The 22827-nt window shown below is 53.9% G+C and overlaps 9 protein-coding genes across 9 annotated transcripts; 6 read left to right on the top strand and 3 right to left on the bottom strand.

Annotated features, from left to right (window-relative positions):
* The first annotated feature begins 165 nt into the window (after nt 1–165).
* Nucleotides 166–3041, top strand: BU25DRAFT_387421 (uncharacterized protein). The gene is made up of 2 exons (XM_033704436.1): nt 166–1018; nt 1065–3041. The coding sequence occupies exons 1-2, from the start codon at nt 256–258 to the stop codon at nt 2879–2881; spliced, it is 2580 nt and encodes an 859-aa protein (XP_033564509.1). The 5' UTR covers nt 166–255; the 3' UTR covers nt 2882–3041.
* Nucleotides 2987–4514, bottom strand: BU25DRAFT_256075 (uncharacterized protein). The gene has a single exon (XM_033701667.1). It carries the CDS (start codon nt 4181–4183, stop codon nt 3092–3094), a length of 1092 nt encoding a protein of 363 aa, XP_033564508.1. The 5' UTR covers nt 4184–4514; the 3' UTR covers nt 2987–3091.
* A 159-nt stretch (nt 4515–4673) lies between these two features.
* BU25DRAFT_408273 (uncharacterized protein) lies at nt 4674–5863 on the top strand. Its single transcript, XM_033705771.1, has one exon. The coding sequence runs from the start codon at nt 4709–4711 to the stop codon at nt 5543–5545; it is 837 nt and encodes a 278-aa protein (XP_033564507.1). The 5' UTR covers nt 4674–4708; the 3' UTR covers nt 5546–5863.
* BU25DRAFT_256050 (Brix-domain-containing protein) lies at nt 5613–6990 on the bottom strand. The gene is made up of 4 exons (XM_033701666.1): nt 6719–6990; nt 6613–6671; nt 6492–6559; nt 5613–6396 (listed from the first exon to the last, which is right to left on the bottom strand). Exons 1-4 carry the CDS (start codon nt 6809–6811, stop codon nt 5681–5683), a joined length of 936 nt encoding a protein of 311 aa, XP_033564506.1. The 5' UTR covers nt 6812–6990; the 3' UTR covers nt 5613–5680.
* A 699-nt stretch (nt 6991–7689) lies between these two features.
* Nucleotides 7690–13263, top strand: BU25DRAFT_362417 (helicase SWR1). The gene is made up of 4 exons (XM_033703730.1): nt 7690–8066; nt 8183–8440; nt 8495–12698; nt 12757–13263. Exons 1-4 carry the CDS (start codon nt 7719–7721, stop codon nt 12906–12908), a joined length of 4962 nt encoding a protein of 1653 aa, XP_033564505.1. The 5' UTR covers nt 7690–7718; the 3' UTR covers nt 12909–13263.
* Nucleotides 13264–14008: 745 nt separating this feature from the next.
* On the bottom strand, nt 14009–17146 carry BU25DRAFT_408270 (uncharacterized protein). Its single transcript, XM_033705770.1, has 3 exons — nt 16830–17146; nt 14162–16769; nt 14009–14110 (listed from the first exon to the last, which is right to left on the bottom strand). Exons 1-3 carry the CDS (start codon nt 17044–17046, stop codon nt 14026–14028), a joined length of 2910 nt encoding a protein of 969 aa, XP_033564504.1. The 5' UTR covers nt 17047–17146; the 3' UTR covers nt 14009–14025.
* Nucleotides 17147–17894: 748 nt separating this feature from the next.
* Nucleotides 17895–19921, top strand: BU25DRAFT_419322 (uncharacterized protein; the record flags this gene model as incomplete). Its single annotated transcript, XM_033707932.1, has 4 exons — nt 17895–19035; nt 19088–19198; nt 19249–19341; nt 19398–19921. 4 exons carry the CDS (start codon nt 17895–17897, stop codon nt 19919–19921), a joined length of 1869 nt encoding a protein of 622 aa, XP_033564503.1.
* Nucleotides 19922–20201: 280 nt separating this feature from the next.
* BU25DRAFT_419321 (uncharacterized protein) lies at nt 20202–21405 on the top strand (the record flags this gene model as incomplete). The annotated part of the gene is made up of 3 exons (XM_033707931.1): nt 20202–20733; nt 20766–20993; nt 21167–21405. 3 exons carry the CDS (start codon nt 20202–20204, stop codon nt 21403–21405), a joined length of 999 nt encoding a protein of 332 aa, XP_033564502.1.
* An 801-nt stretch (nt 21406–22206) lies between these two features.
* BU25DRAFT_419320 (uncharacterized protein) lies at nt 22207–22599 on the top strand (the record flags this gene model as incomplete). Its single annotated transcript, XM_033707930.1, has 1 exon — nt 22207–22599. One exon carries the CDS (start codon nt 22207–22209, stop codon nt 22597–22599), a length of 393 nt encoding a protein of 130 aa, XP_033564501.1.
* Nucleotides 22600–22827: the final 228 nt, after the last annotated feature.

Below are 22827 nucleotides of genomic sequence, written 5' to 3'. Positions count from 1 at the left end.
GGAGGCTCAAGTCGGCAGTCACTGTGAGCCACGTGCCAAGATACACCAGCTCACCGCCACATCGTGCAAGACTGCGTGCAAACGAGGATCAACTGGGCGATGTGATGTGCTTCATACGCTTACAGCAACTTGGCTATGCAGAGTGAGCGCAGAGCGAGATGCGGAGGAGAGCAGCACCTCCGCGGTGTGCGCCATGAGTTAGGCTTAGCGTGAGCACAGCAAGAAGCTCGGAACTGACGTTCAGACAAGCCGCCGATGCTTTTCCACTCAATGTCACTCCACACGCGATGTCCACGGCGGATAGCCAGCACAGCCGCACACCGCAATGTATGGCGGCAGCGAGGTGTCCGGGACTATGCCTCAGATACGGCGAATGACCCTGAGTGGTTCCAGCAAGTGCGCTCCGAACTAATAAGTCGAAAGCCACACTATCAATGCGAAGATCTCGACCTACTTCACCACGAGCAACTCTACACGACACTTGGGGGCTTTGTTCCACGGCTAAGCAAGCTAGACACTGATCTCAAACCGAACATCTCATTGGCCGAACTCTTGACGCACTTCAACATTCGAGTTCTATCGTCCACACTCCTTCCTGATGGCACTGATCCTCTACACAGTCCAGGCGAGCCATGGATGCGACGCATGTGGGCAGGTGGAGCTGTCAAGCTCAATCCAGATCTGAAGCTCAAATCCGGAGCACCGTTTAGGCTGCTGCAAAAGGTCGCATGTGTGGAGCGCATCAAGGACGTTCGGTTACAAGGAACTGGCGATGAGGCCAAGGTCTTCGTGACCGTTGAGCGACGCTTTGCCTTTGCCGACCAACTCAGAGATGTTGCCAAGAGTCGACCTGAGGGCAATGTACGAGCGCAGATCTTCCAGCAAGCGGACACTGGCGATGACTGGAGTGATGCATTGTTGAAGGAGGAGCGTAACCTGGTGTTCCTGAAGGCAAAGACAGCAGCTGAGCTCATAGCCATATATGCTGGTCAGACAGTTGTCCCAAGGTATTTGAAGTGTATGTATGTCCTGCCAGCCATTGTTCCACCATTGACACGCTTCAGCACCTGCGGAACCCGACTTCTCACACGTCTTGACGCCAACGCGCTCCCTCCTCTTCCGGTATTCTGCTCTTACGTTCAACGCTCATCTACTACACCTCGATCCTACATACGCTCGAAACGTCGAAGGCCATCGTAACCTCCTCGTACATGGACCGCTCACGCTCACTCTGATGCTTCAGACTCTAAACACGCATCTTCGGTCGTCGCGCATTGGTACAAAGCTTGAACTGGTGGATTCGGTCGAATACCGCAATCTTGCACCACTATACTGCGACGAGGAAATGCGCGTTTGCGTCAAGAACAAGAAGAGAACAGAGACAGGGAACTTATGGGATGTTTGGATCGAGGGTCCTACGGGCGGCATGGCTGTTAAAGCGGTCGTACGCACGGTTGATCGAGGAAGGCATGCTTCGCCCACCGAGCGTGCGGTGGAGGTGAAGACAGGCACAGATCTGCCGGACGTTCAGACAGTCGCCCGTCAAGCTCAGGACAAACTTCACGCGCTTGATCAAAAAGATTCGGGCATGGAGCAGTTATCGCCCGTCTCACGGGAAGAACGTCGCAGACTCTGGAGAGACGAGCAACGCCAGTTTTCGCGCAAGGAGCGGAAAGAGTGGGCAGCACGACCTTTGTCCTACCTGTATTCGGCGTCATCTCCTCTCATGGTCCGGAATTCCTCACAAGCTCTGCAACTAGGACAATCTCCAGCACTTGATTCAAAAGATTCGAGCATGGGTCAATTGTCGCAAGTCTCACGAGAAGAACGCCGCAAACTTGGGCGAGAGGTTCAGACAGAACGACCTCCAGCATCCTCACCAAGCAATACAAACCCACAATCTCAACGGGCACAGAAAACTCTCCCCACACCCTCGCGAGAGCACGTCGAGTATTCGAACATATGGCGTCGACGATGGGTAGGGAAGGCTCTACCCTATCTTTATCTTTGGCAAACATCTGCTCTTTACAACCGGGCGGTTGTATCACGTCAGCCAGACTCAGCTCCGGCTCCCGCCCCAGCCTCTAGTGCGGCGTCAAAGCCAGAAGTTCTCCATGCTCGCGCCGAAGCCAAGAACAAAATCCATACCGTCATGAATCCCAAAAACGGGCCGAAAATCAGGGTCACAAAATCGGACAGTCCCGAAACCAAGTTCCTCAAAGCCCTGCAGGCAAAGTCATCATCGACATCCCCTTCCACTTCAGGCCAGGATCCAGCCATCAACGCAGCCACTTCCCCCGCGTCAAGCCCTCCATCGTCGACTCTGAGCTTAGCTCAAAAGCAGCGAGCAATCTTGCTTGCCAGCGCCCCGGTGCAAGTGCCCCAGAGCCGCACCGTGGAAACCACGGCACCGGCAGCCACCTCGGATTGGGCCGTTAGCCTCCGTGAACGATCCGCGTCCGATCAAGAAGGAAACGAGGGCACTGCATCCGAGCAGGCCACGGAATCCACATGCACAGACTTTACCGCCCTGGACTCAGCTGCCGATATACCTGGTTCCGCAGATTCCGAAACTCGAGTCCGAAAGATTGAGTCTGATGGCCCTGAACACGTACTTCCTCTTGCGAGCATGCACAAAGCGACGGGCTCTCAGGACAAGTCGCCGGCGGTACGCACACGAGAGGCGAAACAGAAGCAGCTTAACATCAAGAAGGTGGAACAGCTCAATGTGCGGAAGATTGGCGTTGGCTTGGAGGATGCGGCGAGGAGAGGAGGGAAGAGGACGGGGACAGAAACGCCGAAGCAGATAGCGAAGGCGTTGAAGAGAGATGTTTTGGCTGCGGAGAGGAGCGGGGATGGAAAGGGAGGGCAATGGAGATAAGGGGGCTGAAATAGATGGTTGTTGGAGATTGTGTTGTATTATATGTATGGCTAGGTGTTGGCGAAGCGTTGAGAGCGTAACCAGGCATGAAACATGTTTGTTAGGATAGCGCAGCAGGGTCATCGAAGTATCGGTTGTATATCACGTTGTTCTCGGCCTTGGGCCCATCTTTCCCCATCTGTCCCCGTCTCCATCCCCATCACACTACCCCTACACTTCTCCACCAGCTACCGCGACACCCAACCGTCCCTCGGCAATCAACTCAGCAAACTCCACAACACTCTCCCCTCGCTCATCCAACACCCAATCTACCGTCTGTCCCAGCGTCGCCCCATTATTCTCAAACCACCCTCCAAGCAACCTCACATACCCCTCCACCATCCCCTTGAGTGGCGCGTTCTCCTTCAGCCACAAGACTTGCTCCGGGTCCAGTTTCATGTAGTCCTCAATCACGTAGTAGTGGCTTATATCGTCGCCCCAGCCCTCCGCACCAACGTTGTGGGTCTGGTGCAGCGCGAACTTCGAAGCGGGCGAGGTGTAGCGCGAAGTGTATGTAGGTGTGGTGTTGAAGTGTGTCCAGAGGTTTGTCGCGGGCGTTTGGTTGGTGAAGGGGTTGTAAGCCGCGGGCGACGGCGCGGGGGGCGGGTAGTTGAGGTGTATATTGAAGAGTAGCGACTGATCGTTATGCGGATGTCGTTTCTTGAATTTCCGCGCGATCGTGCCGTTGCTGGGGCAGATGTTGTTCTGCACGACGTCGCGGATGATCATGTTGATGTCTGCGATTTCGGCGATTTCGAGCGTCGTCCAGTTGTGCAGGAGCGCCGCGCGTTTTTGGATCACGGGGCGTGTGACGCGGGATTCGCGAGGGTGGGATGCGTTGTGGAAGGCTCGTGAGTACAGCCAGGTCCGATATATGGCGCGTCGCAGACGGTAGCGTTCGCTGCTGGTGAGCAGGCGGCGCGATTCGTAGTTGTGCTTCCATTTCTTGAAGGGGTAAATGTCGCACCATTTCGCGGCGATGCGGCCAGCGTGCACTATCTGCCTGAGTAGGGCGAGAGAGAAGGGGGCGGTTCGGATGATGTGTGCTGGCTGGCTGGAGTTGTGGATGAGGAGCTGGGTGAGGTCGAGGAGAGGACCGTATTGGGCCTCGGCTGCGTGCTCGAGGATGGCGAGGCGTTGGGATGAAAGAGAGATGTTGCGGAAGCGGCGACAGGTTATTGACAGCGCGAGGACGTCGTTGACTGAACTGCAGGAGAACAACACCTGGATCACCAGTTCGGTAGCGAGGTCTTCGAACAGCATGTTGGCTGTGGGGCAATGGATGTACACTTGAGGTGGTCTAAGATGGGTTCGAGATGCAGCGAATCGAGTTGTCAATTGGAGTTCAGGTTGCCGTGTGTCAAGCACTGCTCTTCTTTGGGTTCTGCTGGCCTTTTGCTTGGGTATCGATTTACCGTAGTCGGCTCGAAGCTGTTGTTTACCTCGACCCGGGGAAGCTCGTGAGGTTTTAAGAGATAGAGACCCCTCCGTTGGGGCTATAGATGGGAAACGTGCCAGACTGTTCAGACATGTTGAAACCCGTTGCAAGCCTCGACAGGCTGCCAGTTGCGATGAGCCTCATGATGGGTTGGTTAAGGTTGGAAAGGAGTCAGCGTCGCGTCGTGGTGGTAGACAACACACCCCGGATTTCTGGTGGTCCAATCGGCGCACAGGAACTCCTCCGCGTCCGATGGCGTCAGTGCGAGCGCAGACGCGCGACAGCAGCATGTGAACAAAACGCGCGCGGAGCTCACAGCTGTAGAGGCTCGCAGCCCAAATCGCAAAGCAATGTATTCTCCGGCCAAGTCCTCGAATGACCTCTCACCCCTCCTCCGCCTCCCCATCGAACTCCGCCGCCAAATCTATACCACCCTCCTCCCCCACACCCTCGCCCTCGCCCTCCGCTACCAGCGCCCGCCCTCCCCCACCCCGCGCGCCGAATACAACCTGACCTTCGTGCGCCAGCCCTCCTCCAGCGCCGGGTCCTGGAAGATGCAAAAAACATCCCCCAAATCTGACCGCGAGACGGGCAACGACATAGTTTGGCGGCGCGGTTCCACCTCGCTCTTAGCCGTAAACAAGCAGATCCATGAGGAGGCAGCAGACATGCTGTACGGCGAGAACACGTTCGTGGTGGATGTGACGTTTGACAAGATCCTGTTTCGGTATAGATGGCGCGCGGAAAATGGGTTGACGCCGAGCAGGCAGTTTGACTGGCTTGAGCATTTTAGTCAGAGGAATCTGATGAGGGTGAAGAAGTACGTGGTGAATGTGGAGAGTGTGGATGATTACACGGGAATGATCAAGTACAATGTCGGGGGCAGGGGACTGCCTGCTGGTATACGGGCGAAGGTGAGGGAGCTTGTGGATCTGCTTGTGCTGGTAAGGGAGTTGAGGAGGCTGGAGGTGCATTTGATTGATGGGGATGTAAGCAGGCACAGATTTCCTAGTGGAAGGGTGCATAGGGTGCAGGACGAGAGCCACTATACACAGACGCAGACGGTGTTGGATCCGTTTAGGACGCTGTACGGGGTCAGGCAGGTGCAGGTCACGGGTGTGAGCGAGGAGTATGCGAAGGCGTTGGAAACAAGCATGGCTGCCCAGCGAGGAGCAGCACATGCGTAAGATATCTTTTGGGTATATTGGTGTACAGCAACATCCATGCGCGCACCCACCCAGCCTGGTGACCGTACATCCTGCGCCAGTAGAAGATGAGAAAACCCGTGAACGCCATGCTTTTGCCGGACCGTGATGGAAACACTATGCGAAGAGCACCTGGTCGCTGAGCGGGTCCTTCGCCTTCTTGACACCTCCGTGGGTTGTGAGGCCGAGGTCTGCGCGCCTGTTCCTTGTGTCTCTTTGAGCGTCTGTGCGGGTGTTGAATCGGCCGGCCTTGGCCTTGAGCAGGTCTGAACGGATCTGGTTGGGCGACACGAACTCCTTGTTCTCGTAGATGATGGGTCCTCCGAAACTCGACTCCTGGATAACGATAGGTGTGAGGACGAAACGAGGGCCAATCTCTACAAGGCTGACGTCGAATTCAGAGCTCTTCCCCTTCTTCTTGGCAACCAACTCGTCAACATCCATATCGTCGCCGTCAACAGGCTTCTTCTTGCCTGTCTCCGACTCGTTGATTTGGTAGACGCGAATCCAGATCTTGCCATCTGCGACTGTGAAGCCCATCACGTGGTCTACGAATGGCTTGGTCTTGCGAGAGTTCTTGGGGACGCCGAAAATCTGGGTGAAAAGCTCCTTGATGACGCGGAGGTGGGCCTGCTTCTCGAATGCTGCATCGAACGAGAGGATTGGCCTGGATCCCTTGAGGCAGTTGCCGATGAAGTTGAGCTCCTCCATGGTGTGCAAGTTTTGGAGGTGCATCTTGACTGTGGGTCCGTTTGGCGGCTTGCTCATCCAGCAGTACAGGTCCTTCCCTTTCCTTGCTTCAAAAAAGAGAATGTTGTTGCAGTTGTAGAGTTCTGCGTAGTGTCAGTCTGCGTGAAACTCTAACGATTCGTTTCGTATGCAAAGACGATGTAGCAGAAATGGAGTTGATGAACGTCGCCGTTCTTACCTGCCATCTCGTTCAGCTGGTACAGCTTGGTTTTCGAGTCGAACTTTGCCTCTTTCCGGCTGTGAGGCCTGTGGAATATTAGCACCAAAAATCATCATGTCTGGTTGAGCTCTCTACTGACATCAGCGAATACAAATCCTGCAGCAGATGGCGATGGCGGAATGTGACACCTCTCGAGCTCTGTCCCGCATTAGCTGTGAACCCTCTGTCTGAGGCGCAAGGCGTACCAGAATGAGCACACGCTGCTTGTTCCTCTTCTCGCCCGTCGACTTCTCCTCCTCACGGTCATTGCCCGACAGTTGCTTGTAAACGGCGGCCATGGCGATACCTGGTTGATGTTGCTGTTGCTGCGGTGCTGGTCGGAGCCGCACCTTTTACCAGCGTTCGAGAACTTTGATGCCAAGCAACGAAAATAAAGTGGACCTTGCAGCACGCTACTGCTCCAGTGCACGATTGCGGGTCGCGCCTTCCATCATCGTCTCATCCAATGAGCTGCGACGTTGCAACGCTCGTTGACCCCCTTCTGGGGCTGCCCAGCTGTTCTGCTGGTCTCGCAGCCGAAGACAGGTGAGCGCAGAAGAAGGCGCAGGACTGGCAGTTTTGTGTGTGATGGATTGGTGATGGATTGGTGATGGCTGCGCGTTGGCATTGGCATTGGCACATACGCTAGCCGAAGCTCTCAGGAAACCGTGGAGGATGGGCAGGTGGAAGAGGGCCTGAGAGCGGAGGGGGGAGCAGCATTGCGGCCAGCGCTCAGTGCAGAGAGCGCATTGGAAGACGGAGCACATGATGCGGACAGACGTGAACACATAGCTGCAGCGCGCTGCAATCCTCGGCCCATTCGCAGTGCAGTTATTGGCCCTGGTACAGCGGCGCCTGTATCTTCACGCAAGATGGATCGGGTTCAGGCTTTGTTAACGAGGAACCGCACGCTAAGCTGACTGACAGAGATCCGTGTGATCCAAGAGCCTCCACACCAGCCCTCGTTCTCCGTCCGCGTTCCCCCGTGCTGCCCACCTCATCGTCGCCGTCCCCAGCATCCGTCGCAGCAGCACCACCACCGCCAACGGGGAGCTCGCGCGCAGGACGACGCCGCATCGCAGCAGATCACCGTCGCCGCGTCCACCGGCCGCCGCGCGCACCTCCAGGCCCGAGCCTCTGCAGCCCTCCGCCGATGGTTGAGCAGACCGGCCCGCGCTGAGGCTTCGCTGTTGATGTTGCGCGACCATGGACGGTTACTCGCGTGAAAGAATGATGGCAGGGCCCCAAGGGGAGGCAGCTTACCACCAGTCCCAGTCGCCAACGCAAACACCAGCTGCTTTTGGCACAGGCCGACCACAACCACATCAGTCCCCCAACGCCGTGCCCTTGCCGCACCAGCAGCACAACCACCACCCCCATCCTCCCGCCGCCCATCAACACCACCGCTCGCCCACCACCCCGGGCGCCACTGAGCTGCCGCCCATCAGCGCCGCCCTCTACTCGCGCGACCGCAACACGTACTACGACCCGACGCAGGACAATGGGCCCGTAGGACGAGACGCGGCGCCCCACCCGAGCCACTACCCTCCTCCGGTGCGTATACACTCGCCCTACACGCCCTACACTCGCCCGTCCATCACGATGCCATCAGCGGTCGACTATGATGAGACGTGACATGCAGGGATGCGGAAGCTAACAACCACCGCCAGCAGACCCGAGACCCACACGCCTACCCAGAATCGCGTCCAGCACACAGCCCCTACGAGCGCGCCCGTCACTCGCCCGTCGTCCAGTACGCACACCCGTCGCCGCTGCAGCGTCGCCCGTCGCAGGGCCCATACCCAGCCGCCATGGACGCCGTGTCCCACTCGCCCGTCTCGCCGACGGTCTATCAGTCGATGAACCGCGGCGCCGTTCAGCCTCCCCCACAGCCCTACGCGAGGAGACCGTCGATGAAAGAGGAGGGGGTGAGTGAAGCTCGCGTCGGCCTCGCGTCCTGTCGCGTCACTAATCTCCCACAGGCACCGCCACCACCACCACGCGCCGACCCCATGTCCCTCTCTAGCATCATGTCCTCGGGCGCCGACAACGAACCCTCCAAGCCCTCACAGCCCCCCGCCTTCGCCTCAAAACCACCGCTGTTCGTCAAGCAGGAGGCGTTGCCCTCTCCGGCACCCGCCGACCTGCCTCACGCAAACGGCCACCAGGCGTACGAAGCCATGCCACCCGTCGGCAGCGCACCGCCACCGCAACAGTATGCTGCCCGCGAGCTACCTCCGCCAGACGAAGCCGAAGTTCAGGCTGCGCTGGCGCACATCGAGACCACCCAGATGAACGAGCTGGGCGCGACTGGTGCGCCGCGCGAGCGTGAGGAATACGCCCAGAACAGCAAGAAGCGCGCTCTGGATGTTGCAAGCGCAGAAGACAGCAAGCGCAAGCGCCGACGAGACGCTCACTTGAGGCGACTCACCGACACCCTGGCCGCACATCGCGACTACGCTAAGCAGTCGTACAACATGGAGCACGAGGGCGATGCATGGCAGCAGGTCCAGAGTCAAGAAATCGCCGAAGAGAAGGAGCGCAAGAAGGACATGCAGCGAAAGAGGCGGCGCGAGAAAACCATCCAGAACGAGGAGGCCAAGCGTGCTGAAGCACTGGCCAAAGCTGGACAGGCTGACAACGAGGAAGAGAAGGAGAGGCACCTTCTGGCCGCTCAGAAAGCAGAGCGCAAGGCCAAGAACACTTCGCAACTCTTGCAGGGCAACGCCCCGATCAAGGATATCCGTGACGTTACTCCCAACGGCCCCAACATGGAGGGTGGAACTATGAGCTCCTTCCAGGCATCTGACGATGTCGCCGGCGGGAAACGCAAGGGCGGTCGTAGCACAGGCCGTCTCAAGAAGAGCAAGGAGCAGAAGCAGGCGGAGAAGGACGCTGCTGCTGCTGGACAAGCTGCCATCGACCGTGGCGACGACCTCCCTGCCATTGCACCTCGCGACGAAGCACGTCTGGGTCTGCTTCAGAGCCGCAGTCAGACTGAGGACATCGGGCCCGTGGTCCTCACATCATATGATTCCCAGGCGTACCGAAATATCTACAGCCAGATTGTAAAGGATATCGCTCGTAAAGATGTTCCTAAAGTGGTTCGCATCAAAGAGAACTCTCTATCGACCAAGCAGTCGAATCTCCGCAAGACCGCACAGCTGGCGTCGAAGGAGGCTCGTAGGTGGCAGATGCGCACCAACAAGAACACCAAGGATATGCAAGCGAGAGCCAAGCGCGGAATGCGAGAAATGTTGGCGTTCTGGAAGAGGAACGAGCGTGACGAGCGTGAATCCCGGAAGAACGCTGAGCGACAGGAGCTTGAGAATGCAAAGAAGGCTGAAGCGGACCGCGAAGCGAACCGACAAAAGCGCAAGCTCAACTTCCTTATCTCTCAGACCGAGCTTTACTCCCATTTCATTGGCAAGAAAGCCAGGACGGCGGAAATCGAGAGATCGACAGACGATGCAGAGACTGCGGCAAGCGCACCCGCCGAGGAGCTCGGAAGCGGCCTTGACCTCTCCAAGATCTCTACCGAAGGCGCCGCGAAGGTCACAAGCTTTGAAGATCTCGATTTCGACAACGAGGATGAGGGTGCCCTCAACGCTGCTGCCATGGCCAACGCTCAACACGCCATTCAAGAGGCGCAGGACAAAGCCCGGGCCTTTAACAAGGGTGGCGATGGCGAAGATGACGGCGAACTGAATTTCCAAAATCCCTCAGGTCTGCAAAACAGAGAAGACTGGATACCTCAGCCCGGCTTACTCAGTTGCACGCTCAAGGAATACCAACTCAAGGGTCTCAACTGGTTGGTCAATTTGTACGAGCAGGGTATCAACGGTATTCTGGCCGATGAGATGGGTCTTGGAAAAACGGTGCAGTCCATCTCCGTCATGGCATATCTCGCCGAGCGTTACAACATCTGGGGACCTTTCCTTGTCATCGCTCCGGCCTCTACGCTGCACAATTGGCAACAGGAAATCACTCGCTTCGTTCCCGATCTCAATGTGTTGCCATACTGGGGTACAGCGAAGGATCGCAAGGTTCTGCGCAAGTTCTGGGACCGCAAGCACGTCACATACGATCGAAACTCGCCATTCCATGTTGTTGTCACATCCTACCAACTGGTCGTGCAGGATGCGCAATATTTCCAGAAGATGCGTTGGCAGTACATGATCCTTGACGAGGCTCAGGCCATCAAGTCCTCCCAGAGTTCTAGATGGAAGAGTTTGCTCGGCTTCCACTCGCGCAACAGACTGCTGCTGACAGGAACACCCATCCAGAACAACATGCAAGAACTGTGGGCTTTGCTCCACTTCATCATGCCAACTTTGTTCGACTCTCACGACGAGTTCAGCGACTGGTTCTCGAAAGATATCGAAAGCCACGCGCAGAGTAACACCAAGCTGAACGAAGACCAGCTGAGGCGTTTGCACATGATCCTCAAGCCCTTCATGTTAAGGCGTGTCAAGAAGCACGTCCAGAAGGAGTTGGGAGACAAGATCGAGCTGGATGTGTTCTGCGACCTTACGTACCGACAGCGCGCTTACTACACCAACTTGCGGAACAAGATCAGCATCATGGACCTTATCGAGAAGGCTGTTGGGGACGAGCAGGATAGCGCAACGTTGATGAACCTTGTCATGCAGTTCAGGAAGGTTTGTAATCATCCCGACTTGTTCGAGCGCGCCGATACCTGGTCACCATTGTCCTTCGCTACCTTCGCTGAGACCGGATCCTTCTTGCGCGAGGGCCAGAATGTCCGGGTTGGCTATTCGACGCGCAACATGATCGAGTATCCTTTGCCACGGTTGGTGTGCCGCAACGGTGGAAGGCTCGATATCGCTGGCTCGGAGAACCCCAAGGCCGGTTTCAACGCTCACTGGCTGTACAATCAGCTGAACATCTGGACCCCCGACAACCTTGAGAGGTCAGCTCGAGAGACGGGTGCGCACTCGTGGCTTCGCTTCTCAGATGTGTCGGCGACTGAAGCCTCGAGGATTGCAAAGAGCGACCTGTTCCACCGAGCTATCGAGCTTGGGGACAAGCCAAACAAGGCCGCTCGATTCAACATCTTCGACGACGACGACGATGATGATAGTGGAGACTGGACACCAAAGCACTCGATCCTGAACATTGTGGGCCGACAAGACAGGAAGCCTTTGGCTGAGCTTACCACTGAGGGATATATGCACAATCTTCTTAATGTGACTTGGCCTGCGTTCGAAGAGACAGGGCTTAACATCGTTGAACGGTGTGCTAAGCCAGCGGCTGCTGCGCCTCCTGTCGAGCTGTACTGTGCCAGCCAGGCCGTTATCGCCGAAAAGCAGAACACGTTCTTTAACCCGTCGATACGATCTGCTCTGTACGGTATCTCAAGCACGGCCGAACGAGCGATGTTGGAGAGCAAGGCGGACAGCACTGCTCTAACCGTTCGTGACAGGCTACCGCCTCCGACCAACGAGAGGTCCAGGTTCACGCACATCGAGGCTCCTTCCATGTCGCGCTTCGTCACAGATTCTGGGAAGCTTGCTCGTTTGGATGCCTTACTGAAGGAGCTGAAGGCCAACGACCACCGTGTGCTACTCTACTTCCAGATGACAAGGATGATCGATCTTATGGAGGAGTACCTCACCTACCGCAACTACAAATTCGTCCGCCTCGATGGATCCACCAAGCTCGAAGACCGTCGAGACACAGTTGCCGACTTCCAAAGCGACCAATCTATCTTCGTCTTCTTGCTGTCCACTCGTGCTGGTGGTCTCGGTATCAACTTGACCTCTGCCGACACCGTCATCTTCTACGACTCCGATTGGAACCCTACCATCGATTCGCAAGCTATGGATCGTGCTCATCGTCTTGGTCAAACCAGACAGGTCACTGTCTACCGTCTCATCACCCGTGGTACCATCGAGGAGCGCATCCGTAAGCGTGCCCTGCAAAAGGAAGAAGTACAGCGCGTCGTCATCTCCGGAGGCGCCGGCGGCGCAGTCGACTTCAACACTCGGTCCAGAGAGAACCGCACCAAGGACATGGCAATGTGGCTCGTGGACGACGAACAAGCAGCCGAGATCGAGAAGAAAGAAGCGGAGCTCGCTGAGCAAGAGAAGAACGCGCCACCAGGCAAGAAGCGCAAGTCGAAAAAGCGAGTCGAAGCCAACTTGGACGACATGTACCACGAAGGTAAGACGACACCAGGCTCTCATACTCTCAATCATGACTTTTACTGACGCGTTTATAGGCGAAGGACACTTCGACCAGAGCGAGAAGCCCAGCGGTGCAGCGACACCCATACCCAGCGAAGCACCCGCAGGCGGCAAGAAGAAGAAGGGTCTCAGCAAGAAAGCGAAGACAGCCAAACAGCGACTCGCCGTTGCTGACGGAGAAGTCTGATCCTCGTGACCTTCATCCAAAGCCGCCTTGTACCACTACCAAATTTCTTTCCTATCTATATCTTGCGACACGATACATTTGTCTCGCTTTGTTGGGCCGGGGCGGGATGCATGTGTACACTACGACGATGTTCTTGGGGTTCATAGCCGGAGTTTTGTTTGCTCGGACTGTTAGGAAAAGGTGTTCCACAACAGGAGTGTCGGTCGCTGTGAGGGACTTGATGCACGAGTCTGTGTAGATGATGATGTTCGACTTGAGAATACATTATGCATCATCTGAAAACACTTTCCACGCGAGACAATCAATATATGAAGTCTGCGATAATGAAGGTCTCTTGCACGCTGCTCAAGCGATCTTCGAATTTCAGTGACGTGACGTCGAACAGCATCTCTCAATGAGTCGAAAATGCAGTGTCTTTTGCTAATCTTGAACTGCACAGCACCAGAAGATTTGCGCATGGTTGGGATGCATCAACCTCTTTGGAAACACAGAGCATGCTCAGCATCCCACAACAATCTTGACTCACATTTCGGCATCATTCGTGAAGCAACAGCACGGCTATAGCGTCCGCAGAAACCATCGTTATCTCGCTGAACACATCGGAACATGACGAAAATCTGGCTTTCACGAACCTGTCACATTTGCCCTGTTCGTATAGCTTTCGAACAGTGTCGAGCATGGGGATCGTGTTGGCTTTTTGGAGTGTCTTAGAGGCATTGATGCAGAAGGAGCGATCCCAGACTTCTCTCGTTCAATGGGTTGTTCTGACTTTGGACAGCAGAAAGATATGGGCGTATCCTTTGAATTTGAAAACCTCGAGATCGTGGGAAGTGATCGTAAAGTAAAAAGCAGCGGGAGGAGAGCGGACATATGCCCCAAGACGCGGATTTTTGAACATGGGTCGAAATCTTTCCGCTTTTCGGTTTCTCGAGCACTTCGGAGGCAAACGACATGGAGGTCCGGGAGTGATTTGTTGGAGACTGTGAGCGTGAAGGAAAGTCATGTACCGTACGATCTTGCCGGACACAAGCCGTTTATATATGCCTATTTGTGTAACATATCGAGAAGGCCAAGCGAATAGAATCCTATTGCATAGTTATGTTGATTCACGTCTACACTACAGCGCCCATTCTTCTTTGTCATCTGTCGCGCTGATGAAAGGCTCGTCGATGAGCTTGACCGCTAGCTCGCTGCAAAGAACACTGTACACGTGTTAGAGATACTGCTTAAACACAAGCTACCTCAGAACTTACCAGGATGATCCAACAAGCGCGTCCAGCTCCCTAATTGCCTTCTCCCTCTTGGCGCCTATACTCGTTCCCTTACTGACATCCAACTGCAGCTCTGCGATACGCTTTCCCCTCGCAATACCTGCAAGCTCCACGACCTTCTTCGCCAAACAATCGCTGTGGAACGCATGCTGGCACGGGAACACGAAGAACTGTCGCACCAGCAGCGGCAAGCCACAGACGTAGCAGCGCTCGCCAGGCTCGACAATGGCATAACGCTGGTCCAGAGTTTTGATGTCGCTCTTGATATGCTGCGCCGTCTCTTCGGAGTCGTCCATCTCCTTTTTGAGTTCGTCGATCTTTCGGCTGTAGTCCTCCAGCGCTGTGCAGATCTCCTCTTTGAAGTCATCGATGACTACAAAGTCAGGGAAGAACGGAATCAAATCTTCGATGCGGAGGAGGTCAACGCGTCGCAGGAACTCGATTGCTGTCTTGATGCCTGAAGATTGTGAAATGACCTTCTTCGCGATTGCGAGCCAGAGCTTCTTGCGGAGGGTGGGCTCGGTGTTGGAGCGGTCTGCGACATTGCTCGCAAGATCTATCTCGTCGTACTTGAGCGCAAGGTCTACGGCTTGTACATATTGTCCCATGGAGCTGTAGATGTGCACGCAAGATTGCACACGCTTGTGTTGGATGCAAAGGCGCAGAGCGAAGTCAGCGTCATAGTTTTGCTCGTGTGCAAGCGACTGCCCTTCCAGATATGCAAGTAATGCTGACTCGTCGGTGGTTGAGTGCGATGCGTAGATAGAGATGAGTGTGTTGTGTATCGCAGCATCAGTCGACTGGTGTTGATTGATCTCGAAGAGTAGATAGCGGACAGCCTGATTCTGGCTCAAGGGGGCTCTGCTGGTGTTGTTGTAGTTCAAGAAAGCCGGGATCAGCTTCTGCGCATTTAGATTCGATTGCCGCATCATAATCTCGACAAGCTCGACAGGCACTTGAGCCATTAGCACGCTGCTGTACTTGTAGAAGATCTCTGGGTCAGTCTGCTTTTTGAGCACGGCCAGAGATTCTTGCCAACGCTCGCGTTGCACCCAGTATGACAGAACGTAGTTGTAGTCGTTCACGACTGTAGCAAAGTACAATAGTTCTTCTTCCCTGCCATGGCTGCTGATGATATCGTACGCTGTCTTGCGGTCAAGGTCTGTCTTATACTTCGATACAAAATCTTGGTAATCTTTCCTGATAGCCGAGAGACGGTCCTGGGTCTCTGCAGTATTCATACTATCCGAAAGCTCGGCTTTGGTCGTGATGGTGTCATCAAGGGTGTTGAGCTTCGCCATGTACAGCTCAATAAGCCATGTGGCCACCATGGTCCGTTGCATCAGAGAAGTTTTCTTCAGTGTCGAAAGCTTCGTAAGCAGGTATTTTCGAAGTGCATCTTGTTCTCCCTGATCAATGAACGTCAGAGCCACTTGCTCGAATGGTTTTGTGCTTCGCCCATACACAGCAGCTGCCTCCAGGTATTGACCCTTGCCGACCAGATAATCTCCAGATGCAGTTGCAACAGTGTCCTTTTGTGCTGATGTCTTAGCGAATTGTGAAGCGGCCTCGAACTGCTGTGACCGAAGCATGATTTTCCACACGTCTCTGGCCTCGTCTGTTACAACGATCTCAAAGATCTCGCGGGTGGTGAAAAGCCAATAGGTGTTCGACTTGATGTCAGCGACAAGGCTCAGTGCGCTTTGTCCAGGCTCAAGTACAACCTGGTCGAACACAACAGTATCATCGAGGCGATTGATTACTACCACCCTTCCTTCCACCAATTGCAATATATGCCACTGGCTGAGTATAATCGAACTGACTGCATCGTTCGATCTCCTGGTCCGACCACTAGCAGTCTGTGATGCTGGGATCTGCGACCTAGGCAACAACTTTGAATCTGCTAAAACCTTGGCTCCAAGGTCAGAGGTGTCTTGTGACAGGTACAGCTTGCCATGCAGCACGCCCTGTGATGTCAGCCAGCCAAATGTTCGTTCGCTATTCAGACGCTCTTGGTCTGGTGTCTGTTGGTTTTCCGGGGAAACAGCTAGGAGTGAGGTGGCTGTCGGTGATACATTTGGAAGCTCATGAACGGTCGCAGATTCGCTCTCGAAGAACCTCGAAAAGATGGAGCCGCTGCCTTCATGTGCATTGCGCCCAACTTTCCCTGCAAATTGTACAAATGTCGATGGTGTCGCTATGACCACGCGTCGCAGGTCTTGCCTCCCAGGTATTATATCGGTCCACAAGCCAGTGATAGGACCATCCGTAGTGCTGTATACGCTCTTCAAGTATCGTTCCTCCCTCCTGTAGAACTCGGATGAAGGCTCAATGAAGACCTCGTAGACATTGCCGTCTGATGCTCCCACTAAGATCTCTCGTGTCGATGCTGTAGGCTGCGAAGGGTTCCATGATATGCTCTCAATAACGACACCCTTTAGTCGCGAAAGTGCCTTGGGAGTTCGCGATTGCGTATGGAGATAGTAGTTCTCGGCGAGGGTGGTTGTTACGATGAGGTGCGATGCGGAGGGGTCGAGGAAGAGACGCTTGATGACGCCAATTTCTGAGGGCTTCTTCGGCAGATCAATGTCTATGCAACCATTAGTACGTCTTGTAGGACCTTCATACCACCAATGCATGCCCTACGAACCGTCTATGTCTGCTGGGCTGTCTAGGTCGATGCGCAGAATGCGCCCAGTCGAGAGGGCGAGAACAAGGACATTGTTAGCTACTGCAGCTGCGACGAAGTCCGAAGATATGGAGAATTGCAGCGACACGCGCTCTATGCTGAACATAGGCAGTGATGCATCGTCCTGCGCATTGCTTGTGCTGGGCGGCGCATAGCCGCTCGAAGTATCGTAGGCCATAAAGCGCTTTGGGTTCGACTTGCCACTATCGTGGTGCCGTGGTGGTCTTCCTCACACGTGCATACAGCTTCCGCGACCTGTCAATACTCGAAAATCGCGCGGTTGTACGTCACGAGCGCATCGTGGTGTCGCTGGCGGTGACGCCTAAGCTTGGAGCTTCGCGAAGGAGATGGTTCGGTGATCGATCGGAGATGGACCGGGCGGGGCTGTGTGCTGGCTTCAATCTGGCATAACACGCCACGACTTTATCTAACTAACGGGTACAATGCACATTGAATTGGGTTGATGCGTGCTTTACTATGTCTTGAGGACTAATGGAGGACGTCCATGTCTACTAAAAATGAAATAAAAATCCACATGTGATGATACAGTTGATGGGTGTTCTCCGCGCACCGCCAGATTCATTGCTGTTCGTCGTGTTAGTTTCCACAGTACTTCGGCGTGTTCAGCAGTGACGTTTACTCTTCCGATGCAATCGAATTCATGCAGCCATGTTTTGTAAACTTTGCACAGCCCCAATGCAGTGACGCGGGTCGGCCATTATGATGAGGCGCGTTCCTGATGCTTGCCCGATTGGTCTGGCGTGCCAAAACAACGTCGAGCTCATTCCTTGTCCTTTCCAGCAGGCGTTGATCAAAACAGTGACAATTCATGGATGTTCGAACACTTGTACAGTTGTCTCACTGCTCTGTGTCCTGAGTGCATCAGGAGAATCGCCACATCTGCCTCTGGATCAAGTTGCATGTACACAAATGAACCGAAGGAGCACCATCCTTGTATACAAGCGTTAGGCGTCCTGTCTGCAGGCTTGGCATTGGGACTGATAAACACGCGAGACCGCGCGCTCGATGCCCCAGGACGCGGACCTCCATTTCAAGCCTCTGTGGGGGTCTACAACCACCCTTCAACCGCCGCATCCGGACACTGAAAACACCTATGAGGGAGACACTCTAAACCACGTTACGATGGGAAAGGAAGTAGATGATGTGAACCTGTCGATACACTCAGTGGACGGCCCTTGTGCACCGAATCGCTCGAGAACGTGGGGAAACGATGTCGTCGAAACGAGAAGCAGGAACTGGAGTTGGGCTTGGACATGGGGATTTCGCGACCGGTGGATTTCAGCATGCAGGACTACGGAACTAGTTATGTCACCTGCGGTTCGATCTGCTGAGCAAACGATGCAAGCAGCCTTCAGCGCGATATGGTGTTTCATCTGTCACAACGTCTGGCCATTCCTGGTACGGGTGTTTACAGCGAAGAAGCAGTGGTTCGCATTCTTCATGTTCATCTCCTGCGCAGTGGTGCCTATGGTTACTCTTGGCTACTTTACACCTAGGCCCGAGTTTGCCGTTGGAACATGGCCGCCCTACTACAATGTCTTTGCGGCCAAGTACATGAGCTGTGGCAACTACATTGATGATCGGCCGGCCAATTCGACAGTCACAGGCTTTGAAGGACTCTTCGTGCTTGATCAGACCTGGGGCCGATTCTCGTTTTCAACGGTCAAAACCATCGATGTTGCTTGGGACATTCTCGTTGGCCGCGGATTGCAACTACTGGCATGGTGGGTTGCGTACGTTGTCTTCTCTGACGCTCTACTACGAGTGATCGAACGTCACCCTGCATCTTTCCGTATCTTCCAACGTATCGCACTGGAGGGACCCAGCCTAACCTCGCTATGGACACTTTGCAAGGAGCTGTTGTCTGTCAATAGTAAGCGAACGAAAACTCTGTTCGCCTACATCCTCCTGTCCACGAGCTACGTCCTATGCATACCCATGTTCCTTGGAGCTATGACCGGTTATGATAGTACATCAATCGCTTGGTTGGATCTCGACAACTCGAACAACATCGTCCCCACATCTGCAGTGAAGTATGCCTGGGTCATAACGGGTACTTCGAATTCGACGTTCGATGAACCTATTTGCGCGGATTCAGGCGATTATACGATCCAGTCGGCCTACATGTATTCACGTATGAGTCACTGTAAGTAATCAACTCGTTAGATCATTTCTTGACAACAAGCTGACACTTTCAGGTACCTGCCAAATGCCAAACGGCACTTTGGCACCGCCAGGCACTTTCTGGTCTTTTAAATCCTTCGAATTGCTCAAGCAGGAAGACCAGTGGAATGCGGCAGGAACACCTTGTAAGAATATGGTCATACAAAAGACAAACGCATGCTAACTTCTATGCAAGGTTTGTTCAACTACCCAGGCAGCAACGACACCTGGCAAGAGACCAAGTATGACTCGGAGACCGGCCGGTATAGCAAAAATGTGACCTACAACTGTGCGTCCATACTCCCACCTCTACATATTTGCGGCGCGGTCTAACATGCCATTAAGGTAACGAAACAGTGACATACAAAATCAACGATTATCAGTACGATGTTCAAATCCTGAATGCGACGAACGCCTACTGCTACGACCATAAAGCATACAATCTGATGGATTTGCAGGGCAAGTCAAGATGCCTACCCGATACAGCCAATCCTTCTTATCAGTGGGGTTTCTCGACGATGCTTTCGGGCATATTCGTGTTCATACACTTTGGATGGGGTGTGAGCATGTACATCCTATGGCTTGACGCGCAAAGCAAATCAACTCTGATCCAAGAAGGCTATGAGTTGACGCCGCTTAGAGCAGCATTTGCGATCGCAAAAGCTGTGAAACGCAAGACGGGTCTTGGAGAGAGACAACTAGTCAGACACGATACAAAAGATTTAAACAAGGAGCTTTACGGCATCGGCAAAGAGAAGGGGACGAATATCGACTACAGTATATTCGCGGCGAATATTGAAGAAAATGCGAAGGAGGAGAAGGGGGTCAGGAGGAGAAGAGCCTTGGCTCTGGATGGACTGCCATCTTGAGAACCTCCCGAACGTATCATCCGAACGTATCATCCGAACGCGACAAAAGACATTGACGATTAACAATCAAGCGGACCTCGAATCTGTCGCAGACATGTTTCGAGATATCAAACACTGAGAAACCTCTGTCTCTAAACCCGCTCTCCACTGTTCATTGGCACCCACATACGGCTTATAAGAGCCGTGTGTCGCCATCGAACCTGCCGATATCAGCAGAACAACAATATGCCAGTACTCAGAGCCCGACATTGACGACGACACGTCCGCCATCGCAGAAGAAATGGCTTCACGTACCAAGCGATTGTCCGAATGGCGTTTAAGAGCCAGCTCGTCACCTTCATCATACGACAAAACCTCGCCACCATCGTCTCCGGCGTCTCTTCAAACCGCCTACGAGCCTTGTGTTCGCGGCTGGTGGCGTGACACCTTTTGTAGCGCATCCAAAGAATTTAACGCCAATCTTCCAGCCTTCACATCGCACCTTACTTCCCTTCATTCCGGCCAGAAACACATGCACCTTCTTGCACGCAAATGTACGCAGGCCCGCTTGTATCCCAACTCAGCTTCACCAAACTGCAAATACGCACTCAAAGCTCAACTCAGCACACTCATGGCCGATATGGACTTTGCCGCCAAACTACATGACACGTACTCTGCGGTCCTCGTGATGTACACATTTTCCATTCAGACCGTTATTGACAGCTTGAAGGTGTCAGAAAAGGAGTGCCGATGCTCAGAATACACCGTTAAGGGACAGCAGTGGGCGGTCGATACGCACGCCGACGTTCTGTTGGAGGCCGTGGGGCCCCTGGGTAAAATCGAGGACATGCTTAGTGCGTTCAAGTAATTAGGAATTGGAATGTTGAGGAAGTGAGACAAGAAAGGAATGGATGGCTTGCGGAAGATGATCGATGCGCTGCCAGAGCAAAAGGACTGAAGGGGATGGCTATGGTGAAGAAATACTTTCTTCGGCAGATGAAGCAGGCTCAGGAGGCGGAAGATGGCTCCAATGTGAGCATCCGTGGAACCGGGACTAAGGACGAGGACGGAAAGGAAGAGGATAAACGTGATAGTGGGTGCGAGACCAGTTTGTGGGTCCGTATCACAACGAACGGATAGCTGAACGCTTGATAGAAGACATCCAATTTCATTCGCTGATACGCTATGTTTGCAACTCGGGTAAACAAACTCTACACCAGGACCCAGCACCTTCTACGCATTCACGTCCTTGTATGGTAAACATAGTCTCATTGTCCCCAACCTTTCACGACACCGAAAACAAGCCATCACGTACAAACCACCAAACACCATTTCAAGCCTACGCCTTCTCCCACCTCTACTCATCCAACGCAGCCACATTCGCAGTTAAATCAAACAACAACATCGTTTCCACCACTGGCACTCGCCAAAACACTGAGCTGGATCCCCTCCTCATCCTCTACCTGCATCACCTCTTCCTCAACTTCCTTGACTTCATCGTATGATGGCTATAGTCCCCTAGCTTAGCTACTTGGGCAAGCCTCAATATATCTCTTCTCTCTGCTACTCCGGACGATGTTCTCTTCTTCTACCCCTCTACCCTCTTCGCTATCTTCTTCTTAGGCTACTTCCTCTCCCCACACGGTCCTAAACGCCGTCTCGCATGGGCTGTGTTCATTGTTATTGTGTGTGCCGGTGTCCGGTCTTCTCGTATGGCGGCGCATATTGAGACTTAGATTGAACATAGTAAGGAGCTGGGTATGCAACAGTGGTTTGAGGGCTTGAAGAGGTGTGAGGCTAGGCTGGTGAGGGTTGGCGAGAAGCTCAGGGTGTGCAAGGAAGGAGTGGCCCTCGGTGAGCCGGGTACTGCGATCGTTGCTGATGGAGCTGGAACATGTGTGTTGGAGGATCAATGTAGAAGTTTTGGAGCGGGGCTAGCGGTTGGAGAGGTCTGAAGCTCTAGGGCATATATGGAGGAAATTTGGTGGAGGAACAGGGTATAGCTACAGTGAGTGATCGGAATGTGCCAAATGTGCAGAGGTTTTAATGGGATGTTCAGATGCAGGCAAACGCCTAGATGGAGTTCAGTGGTTTTCGTATCAATACTGTGCAATTCCCTTTGTTCCCGTGTCTTACGTGGAACATTGCACTCAAGGCTTGCGTCAAAACAGGTTTAAGATTCAGTGACTGATCGAACGCACGTCAGCCTGAGCACAATGTTGCATGTTTGACTGGGCTGATACTGTAACTTTTAGACTGAAACCGTACTCAAGTGTGTATGATGAATCAATGGGATCTTTCCAGAAATGCGGCACCTGACCGCTCTGAGGTCCTCCAAGGGAGAGCTGCTGCTACCAGTCAGTCTGCTTCAAAGAAGCGGTGGAAGTAGCAAACATTTGTACCATACAGTGAGGCCCCCATGGTCAACCTCCCATATTCCACATCGTCACCTCATCACACATCGCAAATCCTACAACAGCAAAACCACAGTCACTACAGCTGGCATCTTCCCAACTCAGCTTTACAAAGCGATCAACAAAATACCTTCGAACATGCCGTCACCTGCCGTCCCCTACGCTGCAAGCTGGTTGTATTGCTCCGGCCGCTTCACTCTCAAATCCCTCGCTATGATGTTGATCATCTACATCCCCGTCGTGATTGCCATCAATCATATGTTTCTCGGGACACCAACCCAGTGAACGACAATCTTCACCGACATATTTGAGTGGCCCGTGATTTGGATCTTCCTCCTATCCGGTATTTGCAGCTTCATGGCCATCCGAGACCCTCGATACCGGAGAAGGGCCTGGACAGCGGTGTAATGGTTTCGATACATCGGATGCAATATTGACGTAGGCAATGGAGAATAGTGAAAATATCAGATGGATGGTGTGACGAGTGCCTGTAGGTTCATTAAAGAAGAAACA

The sequence above is a fragment of the Macroventuria anomochaeta genome (assembly GCF_010093625.1).
Source record: "Macroventuria anomochaeta strain CBS 525.71 unplaced genomic scaffold BU25scaffold_7, whole genome shotgun sequence".
Classification (NCBI taxonomy): Eukaryota; Fungi; Ascomycota; class Dothideomycetes; order Pleosporales; family Didymellaceae; genus Macroventuria; species Macroventuria anomochaeta.
Note: the sequence above shows the minus strand (reverse complement) of the source record. Positions and strands in the feature narration are given on the sequence as shown.

Coding starts and splice junctions, on each gene's coding strand:
- BU25DRAFT_362417 (XM_033703730.1), top strand. CDS start 7,719: ATGGACGGTTACTCGCGTGAAAGAATGATGGCAGGGCCCCAAGGGGAG. Junction 8,067..8,182: donor CGAGCCACTACCCTCCTCCG/GTGCGTATACAC, acceptor AACCACCGCCAG/CAGACCCGAGACCCACACGC. Junction 8,441..8,494: donor CGTCGATGAAAGAGGAGGGG/GTGAGTGAAGCT, acceptor AATCTCCCACAG/GCACCGCCACCACCACCACG.
- BU25DRAFT_256050 (XM_033701666.1), bottom strand. CDS start 6,811: ATGGCCGCCGTTTACAAGCAACTGTCGGGCAATGACCGTGAGGAGGAG. Junction 6,560..6,612: donor CAGGATTTGTATTCGCTGAT/GTCAGTAGAGAG, acceptor AATATTCCACAG/GCCTCACAGCCGGAAAGAGG. Junction 6,397..6,491: donor CCAGCTGAACGAGATGGCAG/GTAAGAACGGCG, acceptor GACACTACGCAG/AACTCTACAACTGCAACAAC.
- BU25DRAFT_408270 (XM_033705770.1), bottom strand. CDS start 17,046: ATGGCCTACGATACTTCGAGCGGCTATGCGCCGCCCAGCACAAGCAAT. Junction 16,770..16,829: donor CAGCCCAGCAGACATAGACG/GTTCGTAGGGCA, acceptor ATGGTTGCATAG/ACATTGATCTGCCGAAGAAG. Junction 14,111..14,161: donor GCGCTTGTTGGATCATCCTG/GTAAGTTCTGAG, acceptor ACACGTGTACAG/TGTTCTTTGCAGCGAGCTAG.
- BU25DRAFT_408273 (XM_033705771.1), top strand. CDS start 4,709: ATGTATTCTCCGGCCAAGTCCTCGAATGACCTCTCACCCCTCCTCCGC.
- BU25DRAFT_387421 (XM_033704436.1), top strand. CDS start 256: ATGCTTTTCCACTCAATGTCACTCCACACGCGATGTCCACGGCGGATA. Junction 1,019..1,064: donor TGTCCCAAGGTATTTGAAGT/GTATGTATGTCC, acceptor GACACGCTTCAG/CACCTGCGGAACCCGACTTC.
- BU25DRAFT_256075 (XM_033701667.1), bottom strand. CDS start 4,183: ATGCTGTTCGAAGACCTCGCTACCGAACTGGTGATCCAGGTGTTGTTC.